The sequence below is a fragment of the Arabidopsis thaliana genome, assembly GCF_000001735.4.
Source record: "Arabidopsis thaliana chromosome 1 sequence".
NCBI classification, from domain to species: Eukaryota; Viridiplantae; Streptophyta; class Magnoliopsida; order Brassicales; family Brassicaceae; genus Arabidopsis; species Arabidopsis thaliana.
The window spans coordinates 2,607,858-2,621,813 of NC_003070.9; the positions used below are offsets into that span (position 1 = coordinate 2,607,858).

Genomic DNA, 13,956 nt, shown 5'->3' on the forward strand with positions numbered 1-13,956 from the left:
ACGGCTAGAGAGAGTAATACCCGAACCAGATAATGGTTTCCCAAAATAACCTCTTTGTATATGATTTATGAACCCACTCTTTCTTCTTTAATCTTTCTTTCTATAGCGCAATTAAGATCATGGCTTGCACCTCCAGAAAAAGAAAGAGAGAGAGAGAAGTAAAGAATGATTAGTTTATTGAATTGGATCTTTCGTCTTTCTTCAGATCTCCTCCATTTAAGGACCTCCCCATATCTCTCTCACTCACCACCTTCCTTTAACTTCATTTGAAAACTTTCTTTCCCTAACCAAGAAACCAACAATGTCAATGTCGTCTCCTTCTTTTTGACTTCAATTTTACATTTTTTTATGTTTTAACTTCCTTGCTAATTTAGAATCATGAGTTTTCTAAAGCTCCTGTGAAGATTTTGAATACAGATTTCTCAAAGTTCTCTCCTTTACCATTAGACCCGTTAATGGATCCGACTTCAAAATCCGACCCGCGCCGTCAATTATTGGGGGTTTAAAAGCTTCCGACTTTCTTTCTTTCTCATCTATCACGGCGGCGTCGATGAAACGATCCGTTAGACCTCTCTTCAGTGCTCTTCTCTTCGCCTTCTTCGCCGCTACACTCATCTGCAGAGTGGCGATTCGTCGGAGCAGCTTCTCCTTCGCTTCCGCCATCGCTGAGCTTGGTTCCTCCGGTCTCATGACTGAAGATATTGTATTCAACGAGACATTGCTCGAGTTCGCCGCCATTGATCCCGGAGAACCTAACTTCAAACAGGAAGTCGATTTGATTTCCGATTACGACCACACTCGGAGAAGCCACCGTCGACATTTCAGCTCCATGTCAATAAGACCAAGCGAGCAACAACGCCGTGTGAGTAGAGACATTGCTTCCTCCTCCAAGTTTCCGGTAACGCTTCGTTCTTCTCAGGCTTATCGTTACTGGTCAGAGTTCAAAAGAAATTTACGGCTTTGGGCTCGTAGAAGAGCTTATGAACCTAATATCATGTTAGATTTGATCAGATTAGTTAAGAATCCGATTGATGTTCACAATGGTGTTGTTTCGATTTCGAGTGAAAGATACTTATCTTGTGCAGTGGTTGGGAATAGTGGTACATTGCTAAATAGTCAATACGGAGATCTCATTGATAAGCATGAGATTGTGATTCGGTTGAACAATGCGAAAACAGAGAGGTTTGAGAAGAAGGTTGGATCGAAAACAAATATATCTTTCATAAATAGTAACATTTTGCATCAATGTGGGAGAAGGGAGAGTTGCTATTGTCATCCTTATGGTGAAACAGTGCCTATTGTGATGTACATTTGCCAACCGATTCATGTTTTGGATTACACTTTGTGTAAACCATCTCATCGAGCTCCTCTGCTTATCACGGATCCGAGGTTCGATGTCATGTGTGCTAGAATCGTGAAGTATTACTCGGTGAAGAAGTTCTTGGAAGAGAAGAAAGCGAAAGGGTTTGTCGATTGGAGTAAAGATCATGAAGGCTCGTTGTTTCACTATTCGTCGGGTATGCAGGCTGTGATGCTTGCAGTGGGGATTTGTGAGAAAGTTAGTGTCTTCGGGTTTGGGAAGTTGAATTCAACCAAGCACCATTACCATACTAATCAGAAAGCAGAGCTGAAGCTTCATGACTATGAAGCAGAGTATAGATTGTATCGAGACCTGGAAAACAGTCCCAGGGCCATTCCATTCTTACCAAAAGAATTCAAGATCCCTTTGGTACAAGTTTACCATTGAATATACATATATACCATCAAGAGTTTTGTCATGTAGTTATTGTTGTTCAAGCGAAGAAGCTTGTTGGCAAGAGTGTCGTTTTGTCCAAGTCCCAAAGATTTTGCTTCAGATTGGGCAGTGAAGATGCAACACTTTCCCAATGGTAAGAGTACTCTTTACAATTTTTAGATTTGTGTTGTCACACATATTGAAATATATATATGGTATATTTGGACGATATTCTCACATCAATATAAACCAAAATCATTCAGATTGACGTGTCGATCGAAAAAGTTAATCCCACACGCAAGTTTAATACGTTTGAGTAGTACGTTTATTCATGCAAAACACAAAAGCGTGAATCCTTGTAACAACAAGAAGATCGAAAGCTATTATATGTAATGAAAAGAGAGACAATATAATAGGAAGAGTCTTTAATTGAGGATTATCGTACAATAATGAAGTGAAGCACACCAATTTTCTCTTCTAATACAAATACATGAGAGAAACAGAAAATTCACGTGCTTCACAAAATTTTAAAGAGAGAAACCATCTTTATTAAGAAGAAAACCCTAATTAAGATTGAAATCATACTTACTACTAATCACTAAGATAAATAGGGGTTTACTCGAGCCACAAAATGCTCTCCGACAAATACATCCCTCGGACAAAGAGAAGTTTTTGTTAGTGAGCATAATTAAACCTCCTTTTTTTCTTAAGGTTACTTATTTAGTAGCAAAAATCCCCTACCAAACCAAGAACCCTAATATCACATGCATATTACGTAACACACAAATACTCAAATCTATGTCTCAAACTAAAGCAAAATAAAATAAAAACAGACAGATGACACCGGGTTTCATGTAGACTTAATCGTAACCGTATCCAAAGGAAAAAGATCTAAATTTTAAAATGTTGCTTCATTTTATGTGGTAACTTTATATATTTTGATTTCGAGTCTAACAAAGAATTTCTACCTTTTCAAGATAGAAATTCTTTGGTAGACTTGAGATGTTTTGTGGCGCACAGTTTGAAGCAACATTAGAAAATTAGGATCTTACCTTCCACAGTCTCCCCGGTGTATCTAACAACATTCTCACTCTGTGGTGACGCATTCTGTATCCTCCTCAAAACCGTCAAACAAAAGAGACGGGTGAGGAGAATGTCCACTGCCAAAGGACCTAATGTGGTCCTTGAGAGACCTCTTATGCTTGAAATCTGATCCACATGTACAATACCAAAGCTTTCCGCAGTTTTTCTCATGGGTCCTCCAGTCGCCTTTCACAGCCAAGGCTTTGCCACATTTTCCGCAAGAAAAGGGCTTGGAGCCATGCTTACGTTTGTAATGTGTCTGAAGTGTACGGAAATCTTTCAGGGGCTTGGACCGCGGATGGTTGATGTTGTTCTTGCATCCCTCGGCACAGCAATAGCATGGCAGCCGCAGGATGGCTGCCGGTTGGATTGTGCCTTTCAACGAGTCAGCCCCTTTTCTGAACTCAGATCCATGTCCCCACATATGCATCTGTGTTTTGCATATATAAATTCATTAGACCATAAGAACTCTATTTTATTTTGAATATTATCAATTTAACATATTGATATTGTATGGTACCTAATAGACAATTATATATGATCTGTAGGACAGAAATTTCTTGTCCCATTATGTTTCTAAATAGTACTCGAATGCTTGTTCTAGTCAAGACTCAGGAGTGCATTTGCATTTAGGAGACTTATCAATAATACACAAATGTATAAAATTGTGCATATATTTATCACTGTAGGAATAGGGAATGGAATGGATATAAAAGGACTTGACGAAACTCTTGACCACGTATATGGTAATCACAATTTCAATAAGAAACCATATATGATGTAAGAAAAATGTGTTTTCTACTTAATTAACAAGTGGTATTGGGATAATGATTTTAATTTCGAACTAAAGTTGGGACGAAAGAAAATTTATAGTAAATGGTAAAGGAGAGAATCCTATGTAAAATATATAAACTTAGAAACCAATGATACTTAATTAGAAGGCTTTTTAATTACTAAGATCTTCATTAGGTTAAGTAATCGATTGCATATATTCAGTAAAAGTAGTATGATCATTGCTTTTTAAATTTTCTCCCCCTTTTTGGGTTTTTGCTGAATTATACTTTACCAAATCCCACTCCGTGATTATTCTTTTGCTTTTTGGCTTTTCAACCAAAAGGCAAGGCAAACAATGAAAAAAAGTCAAAAAGTTTTTCGAAGATTTCTCAACTAATCCAGAAGTTATATACCCATTCATCCTTCTCTTAATTTATCTATTGCGAATGATACACCAACCGCAATTAATTATCGTAATAACTAAGTCATCAATGTTCAACATCTTTAAATGACAAAAACTAATTTCCTTCCAACATTATGCATGTATGTATATATACGATAATATATTTTGTAGAATGTAAGATCATCATATACATATGCAGCAAAATTCTCACAAAAAGAAGTGTATGATCAATAGAAGGAATTAATTTACATGGTAATGTATGATCATACAATTATATAAACAATTATTTAACTGTTTTTAAACATTTATACACAAAGTACAATACATTACGGAATACATAATAATAATATACTTCTTTTTGTTTAAAATATGTTGTTAATTATTTTGTTATTAATGTGTTGTTGAATAATTAAGATATATATAAAGTTTTGTTTGCTGCGATATGATAAGTTTCCCTTTGAGGGGAAAATGTTATTCTTCAAAAACAAAATGAATTTATCGACCGTTTTTTGTTTTTTGCTAGCTTATATGGGAAAATAAGTAAATAACCATAAATGAATTAATACCCTATGATAATGGCAAAGGTAAAGTTGATATAGTGCTAATGTTTCTTTTTCTTGGTAAATAATACATTGACATATAGTAAGAATGGTTAACACATAATGCAAGATTTGTAGCTGATATGTAGATTATCTAACAAATCATATAGGAAAAAGATGATATTTAGAGAGAAGACGTACCTGCATGTTATTGTACCTATTGAATGTTTTGCTGCAAATAGAGCAAGCAAATTGCATTGGACCGACATGAATCTGAGCCGGACTTGGTATCCAAAACCTCTTCCCACATACTTCCACATCAGAATCAATTATCTCCTCATCAAACTTCATCTTCCTCCTCTTCTTCATCATCACCACACCATCTTCTATTATCTCTCTCTTGATGGGTTTCTTCTGATGATCGAAAGTTATATCAGAGCCATCCTCCGAGCTACCACGGTGGTATTTAGGAAATCCGATTTGGAGGGTAACCACATCATCCTTATTCTCTTCTTTGATATCCGAGGCTTGACTATTATTTTCCATGAGCTTGTTTAGAAGAGGCAAGCATTGAATAGACGTGTTGAGTGGTTCTTGTGGTTGGTACAAGAATAGAGATCGTTCCAACATGTTCATCTGACTCTGGTGGTGATTTGATCTTGATATAGCATCTCTTGTCTTCCCACGATATAACACAGATTTAGAAGAAGTAGTAGAAGATTGAGGTTTAAGCCATTCAATAAAGCTTGGGGATTCGAAACTTAAGCCTTTCGTCTCATAAGAATTCATCTCTCGCTTTCTCTCCTCTCTTTCACTCTCCCTCTCTCTCTCTCTCTCTACCTCCACACGAAGAAGGGTAAGACTAGTAGTATGAAAAGTTTATATATTAATATCAACCTACCTGGTGTGTATCGTAGCCGTTCGTCAAAATAGGTTCTCTCTTTATTTTTCTCCAATACAAAATCTTCTTCTTTAAAGTTTTGTTTTCTTTTCCTCCTACCCCCCAAAACGTATAGTGCAGAAATGTCGCACGTGTCTGTCTACGCGTTTACATCAAGAGGAAAAGAGTGAAATTTTCTTCACAAAAATGTGGTGGGTCTTACTTCACATAGTGAAAAGGAAACGCACAAGCGCAAGGCTTTTCAATGAAAGAGAATCCTAAGAATCATAGTCTTTTTTTTTTTCTTCTTTACCCTCATTTCCTTTCCCATTATTAAAATTTTGTAACATCTTAAACCAACAAATACGATATCCTTTCATCATATTATAGTCATGATTGTCATTTAAGTGCATATAGACCGGCGAAGACAAAATTCATCATTACATATCAAAACAACAATTCCAACATCATTTTAGCCGTCTTTTTAGGGACAAATGATAAAAAAAGGTAAATTGTTATAAAATCACGCGTTCACTTTTATTGACGTTGGATGATCCAAGTAGCAGATTACACGATATTGATGATACATACACTGTTTTTCATACGCAAGACTTTTCTAGCTAGTACTCTAATCCATGATTTGCACTTTATTTAAAGATATATGAAAATATTTATTAGCTTTGGAAATGAGTTCACTGATATTCTTTGATGCATGATTGGGTTCACGGGTCTATAGTTGATATGGCAGCCCACACACGTATATGTTTGCAAATGGTACTATAGAAAACTGAATCCAAAAAGTGTGAAACTACTTTGGTTGTATTTCATTCCCGTTTTAAATCTGTCGAAGCTATATTCATTCAGAAGTAATAAAGCTTAACATTAATCCAAAAAGCAGTCGCATTAGACATTCCCATCCTCACGGTAGCGTTAGAAAGACTGGAATGGAGCACAACAAGCAGATGAGATGACCTACACGAAGGAGTACGTTGACCCAAAAACTGTAATGAATTTACGTTAATTTTTGTGTTATAGACGAGGTTTTAGGACGTTGTAAGATTTTGAATACAAAGAGGTAGTGGAGTTTTGACCCATTAAGCACAAGATTTTTCTTAGAAAACAAAAAGGTTACCGCAAGTAAGTCAATACCTGAAGAATAAAATACTTGAAAGAAAAACCTAAGAAGAGTGAGTATTCATTTTAAGACGAAAATAGAAGCTGATTCAATGTATGTGTCATGTTGTGGTGGACCCTAAAACAATATTAACCGCGCAAAATTTCCGAATGGTAGTATAGCTAACCGTTGAACCGTATGCTACTATGCTTTCATTCACTAAAGAATTATGGTTTACGTCCCATGCGGTTCAAACACGGTATATACATATCTGGTCATATTTTGTGAAACCGGGTTTGAACAACTCACCAATACAATAGTACTACAATTCAAATTAAATTTTTCTTTTTGTAATTAAACTTCATTTTGGTATAATTAAAGAAAAAAAATGTTTCCTTTTGTTGACCGATACAATGACTGTATATTCAAAAAATTACTTTTAGACATCCAAATTATATTTTCATCTATCAATTACAATATTATGAAAATTATATATTTACAGATGCTAAATCAAAAACGGTACGTTTCACCTTAAACCCTAACCCTCCGAATGAGCTAGAGAGACACCAGCCCTTCTATTAAAAGTTAAAACCCTTCCCTCTTTACTTCTCCGATAGCTTTTTATTTTCCTCGTTTTTGCGCCGACCAATGCAAGGGAATCGCGACGGCTCGTGGTCACTACGCGCCTCCGCGTACGGTGGAAGCGGCAATGGAAACGGAGGGTATCTTCCTCAAACGACTCCTGTATTTCACAATTACATTGTCAAACAACAACAACCCATCAGATACAATTTCCAGACGCAGCAGAATCTCAATTTCCCTCATCCACAATTTGGCGGCGGCGCTAATGTAGAACTTATTCGAATTGATAAGGCCGTAAACAATACGCGTAAATCATTAATTGCTGCTGGAGACAACGTATCTTCGACTAGAGTTTCGCAATCGGTTTTAGCACAACTTCAGGCTGACACTTGGCGTTCCTTGGGGATATGGATGCAAGATGTTCCTTCGCTTCGCCAACTCATGGCCCTTGAAGGCAAGGTAAAGCTTAAAATTTTCTATATTGCAAATGAAACAGAGCCTATCTATTGCAAAGTTGATTCCTTTTACTTAAAACCTTTGAATCTTGTAGATCATTGCATTTATTCACTGCTTCATTGGCGCTAGAGGAATCGTGACATTGCATGATTTGGAAGTGGCAATATGCCAAAACGAGTTTGTTGGTTGTTTTGATGATCTGGGATTGGGACCTTTGCTGCAGCATCCACTTGTCTTGCTCTATTTTCCATCCGTCTATTGTTCTACTGCCCCAGTTAAGATCACTAGTGAGGAGATAATATCATTACTTGATAGCTATCTAAACACTTACGATATTGACGATGTTAAGCTCGATGAATTCCTGGATTTTGTTGCTGAGGCTAAAGCAGTTACAAGCAAGGAAAAGCTTGGTGTCCGTATTCAGAACTTGCGGTATGATCAGTTTGATAGTTTTTCTGTGCGTTGTTAAGATCTTTTGATTTTTTTGGATGTTGAATTGAAGTTTGGTTACAAGTGAATGAATCTGGTTTTTAAGGAATCACTAGATTATTGTATTAGTTGGTTGTATATGTTCGCATTAGCTGATTTTATTTGTTTAATGCATTTTATAGGATGTATGTATCTTTCATTCAAGATGCGAAGAGACAAGAAGGCGAAATATTGAAGATCGTATTGACTGAACTGCATCAGAAGTATCGCATCCTCTCATCAAAGAAACAACGGCAAGATAAGGATTATTGTGGCAAGCATACAAGATTTAATTCACCGAGCTCGGAGGAAAATGATAGTGCTGATTATGAGGTTGAAAATGTTAAAAGATCTGACCATTTCAGTAGTTGTCCGTATTCATCTGCTGAAGAAGAGGTTAAGCAGCTTGGGAGCTCCAGTAAGAAAAGGAAGGCTGAAAGTCGTAATCATGAAAAATCTGATTCTCCCAAGCTGCTTAGAAGAGGCCCCTCTAAGTTGCGTAGAGGACATGTGAAACAAAAGATACCTAAATCGGCAGATGATTCTGATGCGCAGATTTTCAGTGTCAATGACGCTGATTTCACTCTTTCTGAAGGAGCTTTGAAATTGTTCATCTCAACTTGGAAGGAAACATGTAAAGAGCTAAGCATCTCAGTGGTAAGTCCATGTTGGGTATATCGAGATTGGATGACTGTTTTAATCATATATCAGATATATCTCTTTGCTTTAATCTGACGGTGAATTATCATAGGCGATGAGTGGTGAGGCTGTATGTTTTAATCCTCTAATACTCTTTTATTTTTGTAGTTTGTCAAGAAATTGTTGTCTTTTTACAACTTGGGGGGATCCGAAGTACACGGTCAGATTAAAATAGCTACAGCTGTGTCCTCATTTCCATTTGTTGGATTACTACATGTCGCTGTGAGTTAGTGGTCATATTTTCTTATACGGGATTTCACCTTTGCTATTCCGATTTACACCCAAAATCATTTTCTACTCCACTGTTCCAGTTTACTTGCCTTTTTATCGTTTTTCTCTCCTTTGTTATTTTTTTCCAAGTTGAAAAGATAGTAGATATTTTCACTGTGTAACCCAGGCCAGACTGTTTTTTGTGATACCTCCTTTTCAAATTTTGAGAAATTTGCTGGATTCAGAAGCTAGACGATTTCCACCCATACTTTTTCAACTTCTTGGTTTTAAGCTATTGCTCTTTTTTTTCTGTTGCTTCTTGTGTTTATTTTTTTTCTGTGTGGTTCAAGCCTCATTGCTCTTAATCTGAGACTTAGCACCCAGTTGTCAAGTCTTGGTATTGAGTTCAGAAAATGTAAAAAGCTTCCCTAATTCAGCTTTGCTCTTTGATTCTGCATGTGCACATCAATATGTCACTGAGGCAGGCTGAAAAAGGATAAAAGTTGCGCCCCTTGTCGCCTCCAGTCCCGAATTCGTGTACATGTTTTCGTCTAAAATTAATTGATGGAAACCTTCCAATATCCCAGGTTGCAGATTCTGTCCTTTGAATTTGAAACATCTGTAAAGGAATGTCTGAAACTGAAACCTGGTTTCATTTCTGAAAATTTCCCCCTTGTTATTTCCTTTTACATCTGAATTTGACATGTAGTTTGTCTCAATATTTTTTTACACCTGGTTTGGAGCCTTCTGCAAAAAGCTTCTAGCTCACTCTTCCAGAAGTGTTGCATTGTCTTTCTTCAAATATCGTTGTTTTAGTGGGAAATCTGTTTCAATCTTTCATTGAATATTTATCTCGCTTTTATAATCTTTCATCATTTCGTTTCCTTTGCTGAAGGATAAAGTTGCATATGCCCGTAATAGAATAGTAACTTCGTTTTTTTTTCCCTTTTAATCAGAAGGAGCTTGTAACAGAGGCTCTTGAAGAACAGATACCGACTGAAATCACAATTACAAACTTGGTTGCTGGATATAATGATTGTACAGGCACAAGGTCCCGAGCGAATATGCCAAACCCGACGAAGAGTTGCTCAACGCCAGTGACTCTTGCTCATAATTCCGTCTCAACTGACTTCAGCATAAGAAATCAGCTTCATACCGGCGCACTTTGGGCTGCACAGGCGCAAGAGTCCGGTAAAAAAGGTGAAGAAATAGCTTACAGATACTTTGTTGCAAAATATGGCAAGAAGGCACTGGTTAAATGGGTTAATGAGCATAGTGAAACCGGATTACCTTACGACCTTATCATCGAAAACAGAGGAGGTAACAAAGAGTACGTAGAGGTGAAAGCAACTGTATCCACAGGGAAAGACTATTTCAATTTGTCAGTGAAGGAATGGGAGTTTGCCAATGAGAAAGGAGAGAGTTACGTTATAGCTCATGTTTTATTAGGCAACAGTAATGCCATCCTCACACAACAAAGGAATCTTGTCAAATTACGCCAAGACGGTCATCTCCGGTTATTGATTCTCATGCCTAGCCAGCGAAACGAGGTCAACGTTGCATTCTAAACCCCAATTGAGTTTTTTTTGTTTCCATTTATTTTGAAAATACTAAAGAGTAATTTATTAAGTTTAAGACTAATTTTTTGTTTTAACCTTAGGTATTACTCTTTTTTTGGTTTCAACATCCGGAATTTGGATAGGTGATAATATTATAAAGAAAAAGACCTTTTCCAAATTCAAACCGGTTACTTGAACATGCATCCAAGAGATTTGATTTTGTAAATTAGATACAACCGTCAAGGATTGGGATAGGGAATATTCGAAAATCATCCCCAAAATAAGAACAGACTGTGAAAATGCTGCTTCCAAGGAATTATCATGTGAAGTTTCCGAATTCATACGCATATGTACATATAAGCTAACTTGTAGGCAGGAGGAACAAGATTGAGATTGGTGAGTTGGCTGTGGCGTCTGGAGTTTTACAAAGCTGTAAACTAAGACAGCTAAAGGATCAAGTCTGAAGAATGGTTTAGCCAAAAAGCATCAGAAGAGGAATATTTTGCTCGATTCTTTATTCCTTCAAATTCAATACACCAACGACGAGGCTACTTGCTTTTCCTTCGAGTAGCCATCTTCGTTATCAATCATCGTCATCATCTAGTTTATATAAAGATCAAACCTTTGACCATTTATACCGTTTTTGTGTCCCAGACTCAAAGCAATTATTTTATCCTTTGGTATGTCCTGGAATTTTATTTTATTTTGGCCACCACAAATCAGTTACTATGGCTAAAATCTGTGTCTTCTTGTAGTGTTACTGAATCAGGGTTGATGGGGGATTCTCCTGCTAGTTCAAATAGAGTTAAGCTTCGGGATGGGAGATTCTTAGCTTATAAAGAAAGAGGAGTTCCAAAGGAAAAGGCCAAATACAAGATCATTCTTGTTCATGGCTTTGGAAGCTCCAAAGATATGAACTTCTCTGCCTCAAAAGTAAAAATGCTTAATATCTTGTCTGGATGTTTGAAACGCCTCTGCTTTTATATTTGTTATCCTTAAAACAAACAAAGAATGGGAAAACCCTCACTTGGATTTAGTTTTTTCAGGAGCTTATAGAAGAACTTGAGGTGTACTTGCTATTCTACGACCGTTCTGGATATGGAGCATCAGATTCAAACACAAAACGTTCGTTGGAAAGCGAAGTTGAAGACATAGCAGAACTTGCAGATCAGCTGGAGTTAGGACCTAAGTTTTATCTAATTGGAATTTCCATGGGATCTTACCCTACTTGGGGTTGCCTAAGACACATACCTCACAGGCAATTTAACCATTCCTGAAACCCTTAAGGATAAGTTGTAAACAGATGAGAAACTATTCCGTTGTCTTTGCAGGTTATCCGGCGTGGCTTTTGTTGCTCCGGTGGTTAATTATCGATGGCCTTCACTTCCGAAGAAGCTAATCAAAAAAGATTATAGGACAGGTATTATCAAATGGGGTTTGAGGATATCAAAATATGCACCTGGACTGTTACATTGGTGGATCATTCAAAAGCTCTTCGCTTCAACTAGTTCGGTCCTTGAAAGCAATCCGGTCTACTTCAACAGCCACGACATAGAAGTGCTCAAGCGAAAAACTGGTTTTCCCATGCTTACTAAGGTCACTCCTAGTTTTCTTCAGTTTGTTGTGATTGATCAGCTTTGGCATGATTATATATCTCTACCTTACAGGAAAAGCTACGGGAAAGAAATGTTTTCGATACTCTAAGGGACGATTTTATGGTTTGTTTCGGGCAATGGGACTTCGAACCCGCGGATCTAAGCATCAGTACAAAGAGCTATATTCACATCTGGCATGGTAAGGAAGACAAAGTTGTTCCATTTCAACTTCAAAGATGCATTCTGCAGAAACAACCTTTGATCAACTACCACGAAATCCCCCAAGGCGGACATCTGATCGTACACTACGATGGCATTTGCGATACGATTCTACGTGCACTATTGCTCAAGGAAGAACAACAAAAGCTGTATAAAATAAATTGATTTGTAACAGATTCTGTGTTTGATTGATTGATTCAGTTCTACAAAACAAAGTATGTTCAAAGTGTACATTGTACAATGACAATATATATGTGTATAATATAAAGTGTTTGAATCAATGAATGTATTAGTGAAACAAAGTAACATTTGAGATATTTGTGCAATCAGCTGCTTCTGCTATTTGGATTTTCATTGAACAAATAATCAAAACGTGAATCGCCGCCGCCATTACCGGAGACAACGAGCTTCAACAGATCAACCGCTTTCTTCCTTCCTTTCAGACTACCATTCTCAGCTACATACACGATCCCTTCCATGGCTCCTTCATCAGCACCAGACGCAACCGCCGCCGCAACTTCAGACCTCGCTGCAGCTCCTCCACATCTCGCCAGATTCAAAAGCGCACCAACGGAGTTCTCTTTGATCCGTAGGCTCGAACCAGTGCAAGGATCTAACAGATCCGCTAGAACGTTAGCTCCTGAAACTCTCCTCATCCCGTCCTCGCTATCTTCGCATCCAGCGACTTGCGCCATAACCGCCGTCGCATCTTCAACGATCCCGCACCGCGAATCTTTCACGATCAGCGAAAACAGAGCCGGAATCGCGCCGAGAGAGATCATCGTCGATCGGTTCATCGGATACAGAGCGATCGCGAAGAGTGCCTTGAGCGAGTCTTTGATCGATCGAGGATGCGAATCTGGATATCTAATGATGTGAATGAGGGAGAAGATGATATCGCGCTTAGATCCGATGATAGGTCGGTAAGACTCTTCGGCTATCAAAAGGCTATAAATCGTAGCGGCGGAGGATTGAACCGCGGCGGGGGAAGTGGTGGTGTCGTGATGACGAAGCGCGTGAGAAAGCGCGTCGAGTAAGCCGCGTGAAGACATTAGGGGTTCGCGAGAGGTGATTGAGAGGTTGAGGAGAGTCGCGGCGGCGTTTTCCTGAGAAGAGTGTGACGACGAGTAAAGAGTCTCGGCGAGGTACGGAATAGCTCCGGCGTCGGCGATGATTAGACGGCTATCAGGATCTTGTTTGGAGATGAGTCTAAGCTCAGCTAAAGCAGCGGCTCTGGTTTGCTCAGAGACAGAGCTAAGCCTGGAGACGATTGTTGACATGGTTCTACGCTTTGCTGTTTCCATTGAGAAGATTTTGATGAAATAGAGAACAATTCTCTGTTTTTTATCTTTATCTTCAAACCCTAATTATCGTTTATTGGATGATGGAGTTACGACTTTTTGTTGAACAAGCCACTTGTATTAATTGTATTAAAGAGTAAACAAGAATGAAAGAGTCATTGATAATTCATCTAAGTGGGAATTAAAGGTCTTAACTTTTTTCTTTCGTCAACAAAAAGGTACAACTTTGTCTTTTTATACCAGAATTGTACTTCTTTATCCAGGATTCAGGAACATGTGTCAGATCTTTATTCCATAAGAAAAACTTGATCGTACGAAAAAAATTCATGCTCTTGTTCT

The 13,956-nt window shown here is 37.8% G+C and overlaps 5 protein-coding genes and 1 long non-coding RNA gene across 10 annotated transcripts; 4 read left to right on the plus strand and 2 right to left on the minus strand.

The window, feature by feature from the left end:
• Positions 1–19: 19 nt before the first annotated feature.
• On the plus strand, positions 20–2,114 carry AT1G08280 (Glycosyltransferase family 29 (sialyltransferase) family protein). The gene has a single exon (NM_100701.3). It carries the CDS (start codon positions 551–553, stop codon positions 1,745–1,747), a length of 1,197 nt encoding a protein of 398 aa, NP_172305.1. The 5' UTR covers positions 20–550; the 3' UTR covers positions 1,748–2,114.
• A 24-nt stretch (positions 2,115–2,138) lies between these two features.
• WIP3 (WIP domain protein 3) lies at positions 2,139–5,520 on the minus strand. Its single transcript, NM_100702.4, has 2 exons — positions 4,736–5,520; positions 2,139–3,248 (listed from the first exon to the last, which is right to left on the minus strand). The coding sequence occupies exons 1-2, from the start codon at positions 5,321–5,323 to the stop codon at positions 2,823–2,825; spliced, it is 1,014 nt and encodes a 337-aa protein (NP_172306.1). The 5' UTR covers positions 5,324–5,520; the 3' UTR covers positions 2,139–2,822.
• A 1,396-nt stretch (positions 5,521–6,916) lies between these two features.
• On the plus strand, positions 6,917–10,966 carry NVL (no vein-like protein; the record flags this gene model as incomplete). Of its 3 annotated transcripts, NM_100703.5 has the most annotated exons (8): positions 6,917–7,047; positions 7,146–7,569; positions 7,661–7,998; positions 8,178–8,691; positions 8,842–8,955; positions 9,900–10,493; positions 10,758–10,795; positions 10,879–10,966. In NM_100703.5, 8 exons carry the CDS (start codon positions 6,917–6,919, stop codon positions 10,964–10,966), a joined length of 2,241 nt encoding a protein of 746 aa, NP_172307.5. The 3 variants fall into 3 exon arrangements, with proteins under 3 accessions (NP_172307.5, NP_001321617.1, NP_001321616.1); NM_001331766.1 differs by lacking the exons at positions 6,917–7,047; positions 10,758–10,795; positions 10,879–10,966 and having other exon boundaries at positions 7,101–7,569; positions 9,900–10,669; NM_001331767.1 differs by lacking the exons at positions 6,917–7,047; positions 8,842–8,955; positions 10,758–10,795; positions 10,879–10,966 and having other exon boundaries at positions 7,101–7,569; positions 9,900–10,669.
• Positions 10,790–12,595, plus strand: AT1G08310 (alpha/beta-Hydrolases superfamily protein; the record flags this gene model as incomplete). Of its 3 annotated transcripts, none has more annotated exons than NM_001084019.1 (5): positions 10,790–11,182; positions 11,258–11,435; positions 11,540–11,760; positions 11,834–12,098; positions 12,170–12,595. In NM_001084019.1, exons 2-5 carry the CDS (start codon positions 11,277–11,279, stop codon positions 12,479–12,481), a joined length of 957 nt encoding a protein of 318 aa, NP_001077488.1. In that variant the 5' UTR covers positions 10,790–11,182; positions 11,258–11,276. The 3 variants fall into 3 exon arrangements, with proteins under 3 accessions (NP_001077488.1, NP_172308.2, NP_001323356.1); NM_100704.5 differs by having other exon boundaries at positions 11,549–11,760; NM_001331768.1 differs by having other exon boundaries at positions 11,549–11,760; positions 11,834–12,078; positions 12,170–12,300.
• On the minus strand, positions 12,478–13,688 carry AT1G08315 (ARM repeat superfamily protein). The gene has a single exon (NM_179282.2). The coding sequence runs from the start codon at positions 13,618–13,620 to the stop codon at positions 12,643–12,645; it is 978 nt and encodes a 325-aa protein (NP_849613.1). The 5' UTR covers positions 13,621–13,688; the 3' UTR covers positions 12,478–12,642.
• AT1G04647 lies at positions 12,582–13,689 on the plus strand. Its single transcript, NR_138751.1, has one exon. It is a non-coding gene; the product is annotated as an other RNA (long non-coding RNA).
• Positions 13,690–13,956: the final 267 nt, after the last annotated feature.

Excerpts from the sequence above, each read along its gene's own strand:
- AT1G08280 (NM_100701.3), top strand. The coding sequence starts at position 551 with ATGAAACGATCCGTTAGACCTCTCTTCAGTGCTCTTCTCTTCGCCTTC.
- WIP3 (NM_100702.4), bottom strand. The coding sequence starts at position 5,323 with ATGAATTCTTATGAGACGAAAGGCTTAAGTTTCGAATCCCCAAGCTTT. Across the intron at positions 3,249-4,735 it reads ATAGGTACAATAACATGCAG|ATGCATATGTGGGGACATGG; the intron begins GTACGTCTTCTC and ends TGCAAAACACAG.
- AT1G08315 (NM_179282.2), bottom strand. The coding sequence starts at position 13,620 with ATGGAAACAGCAAAGCGTAGAACCATGTCAACAATCGTCTCCAGGCTT.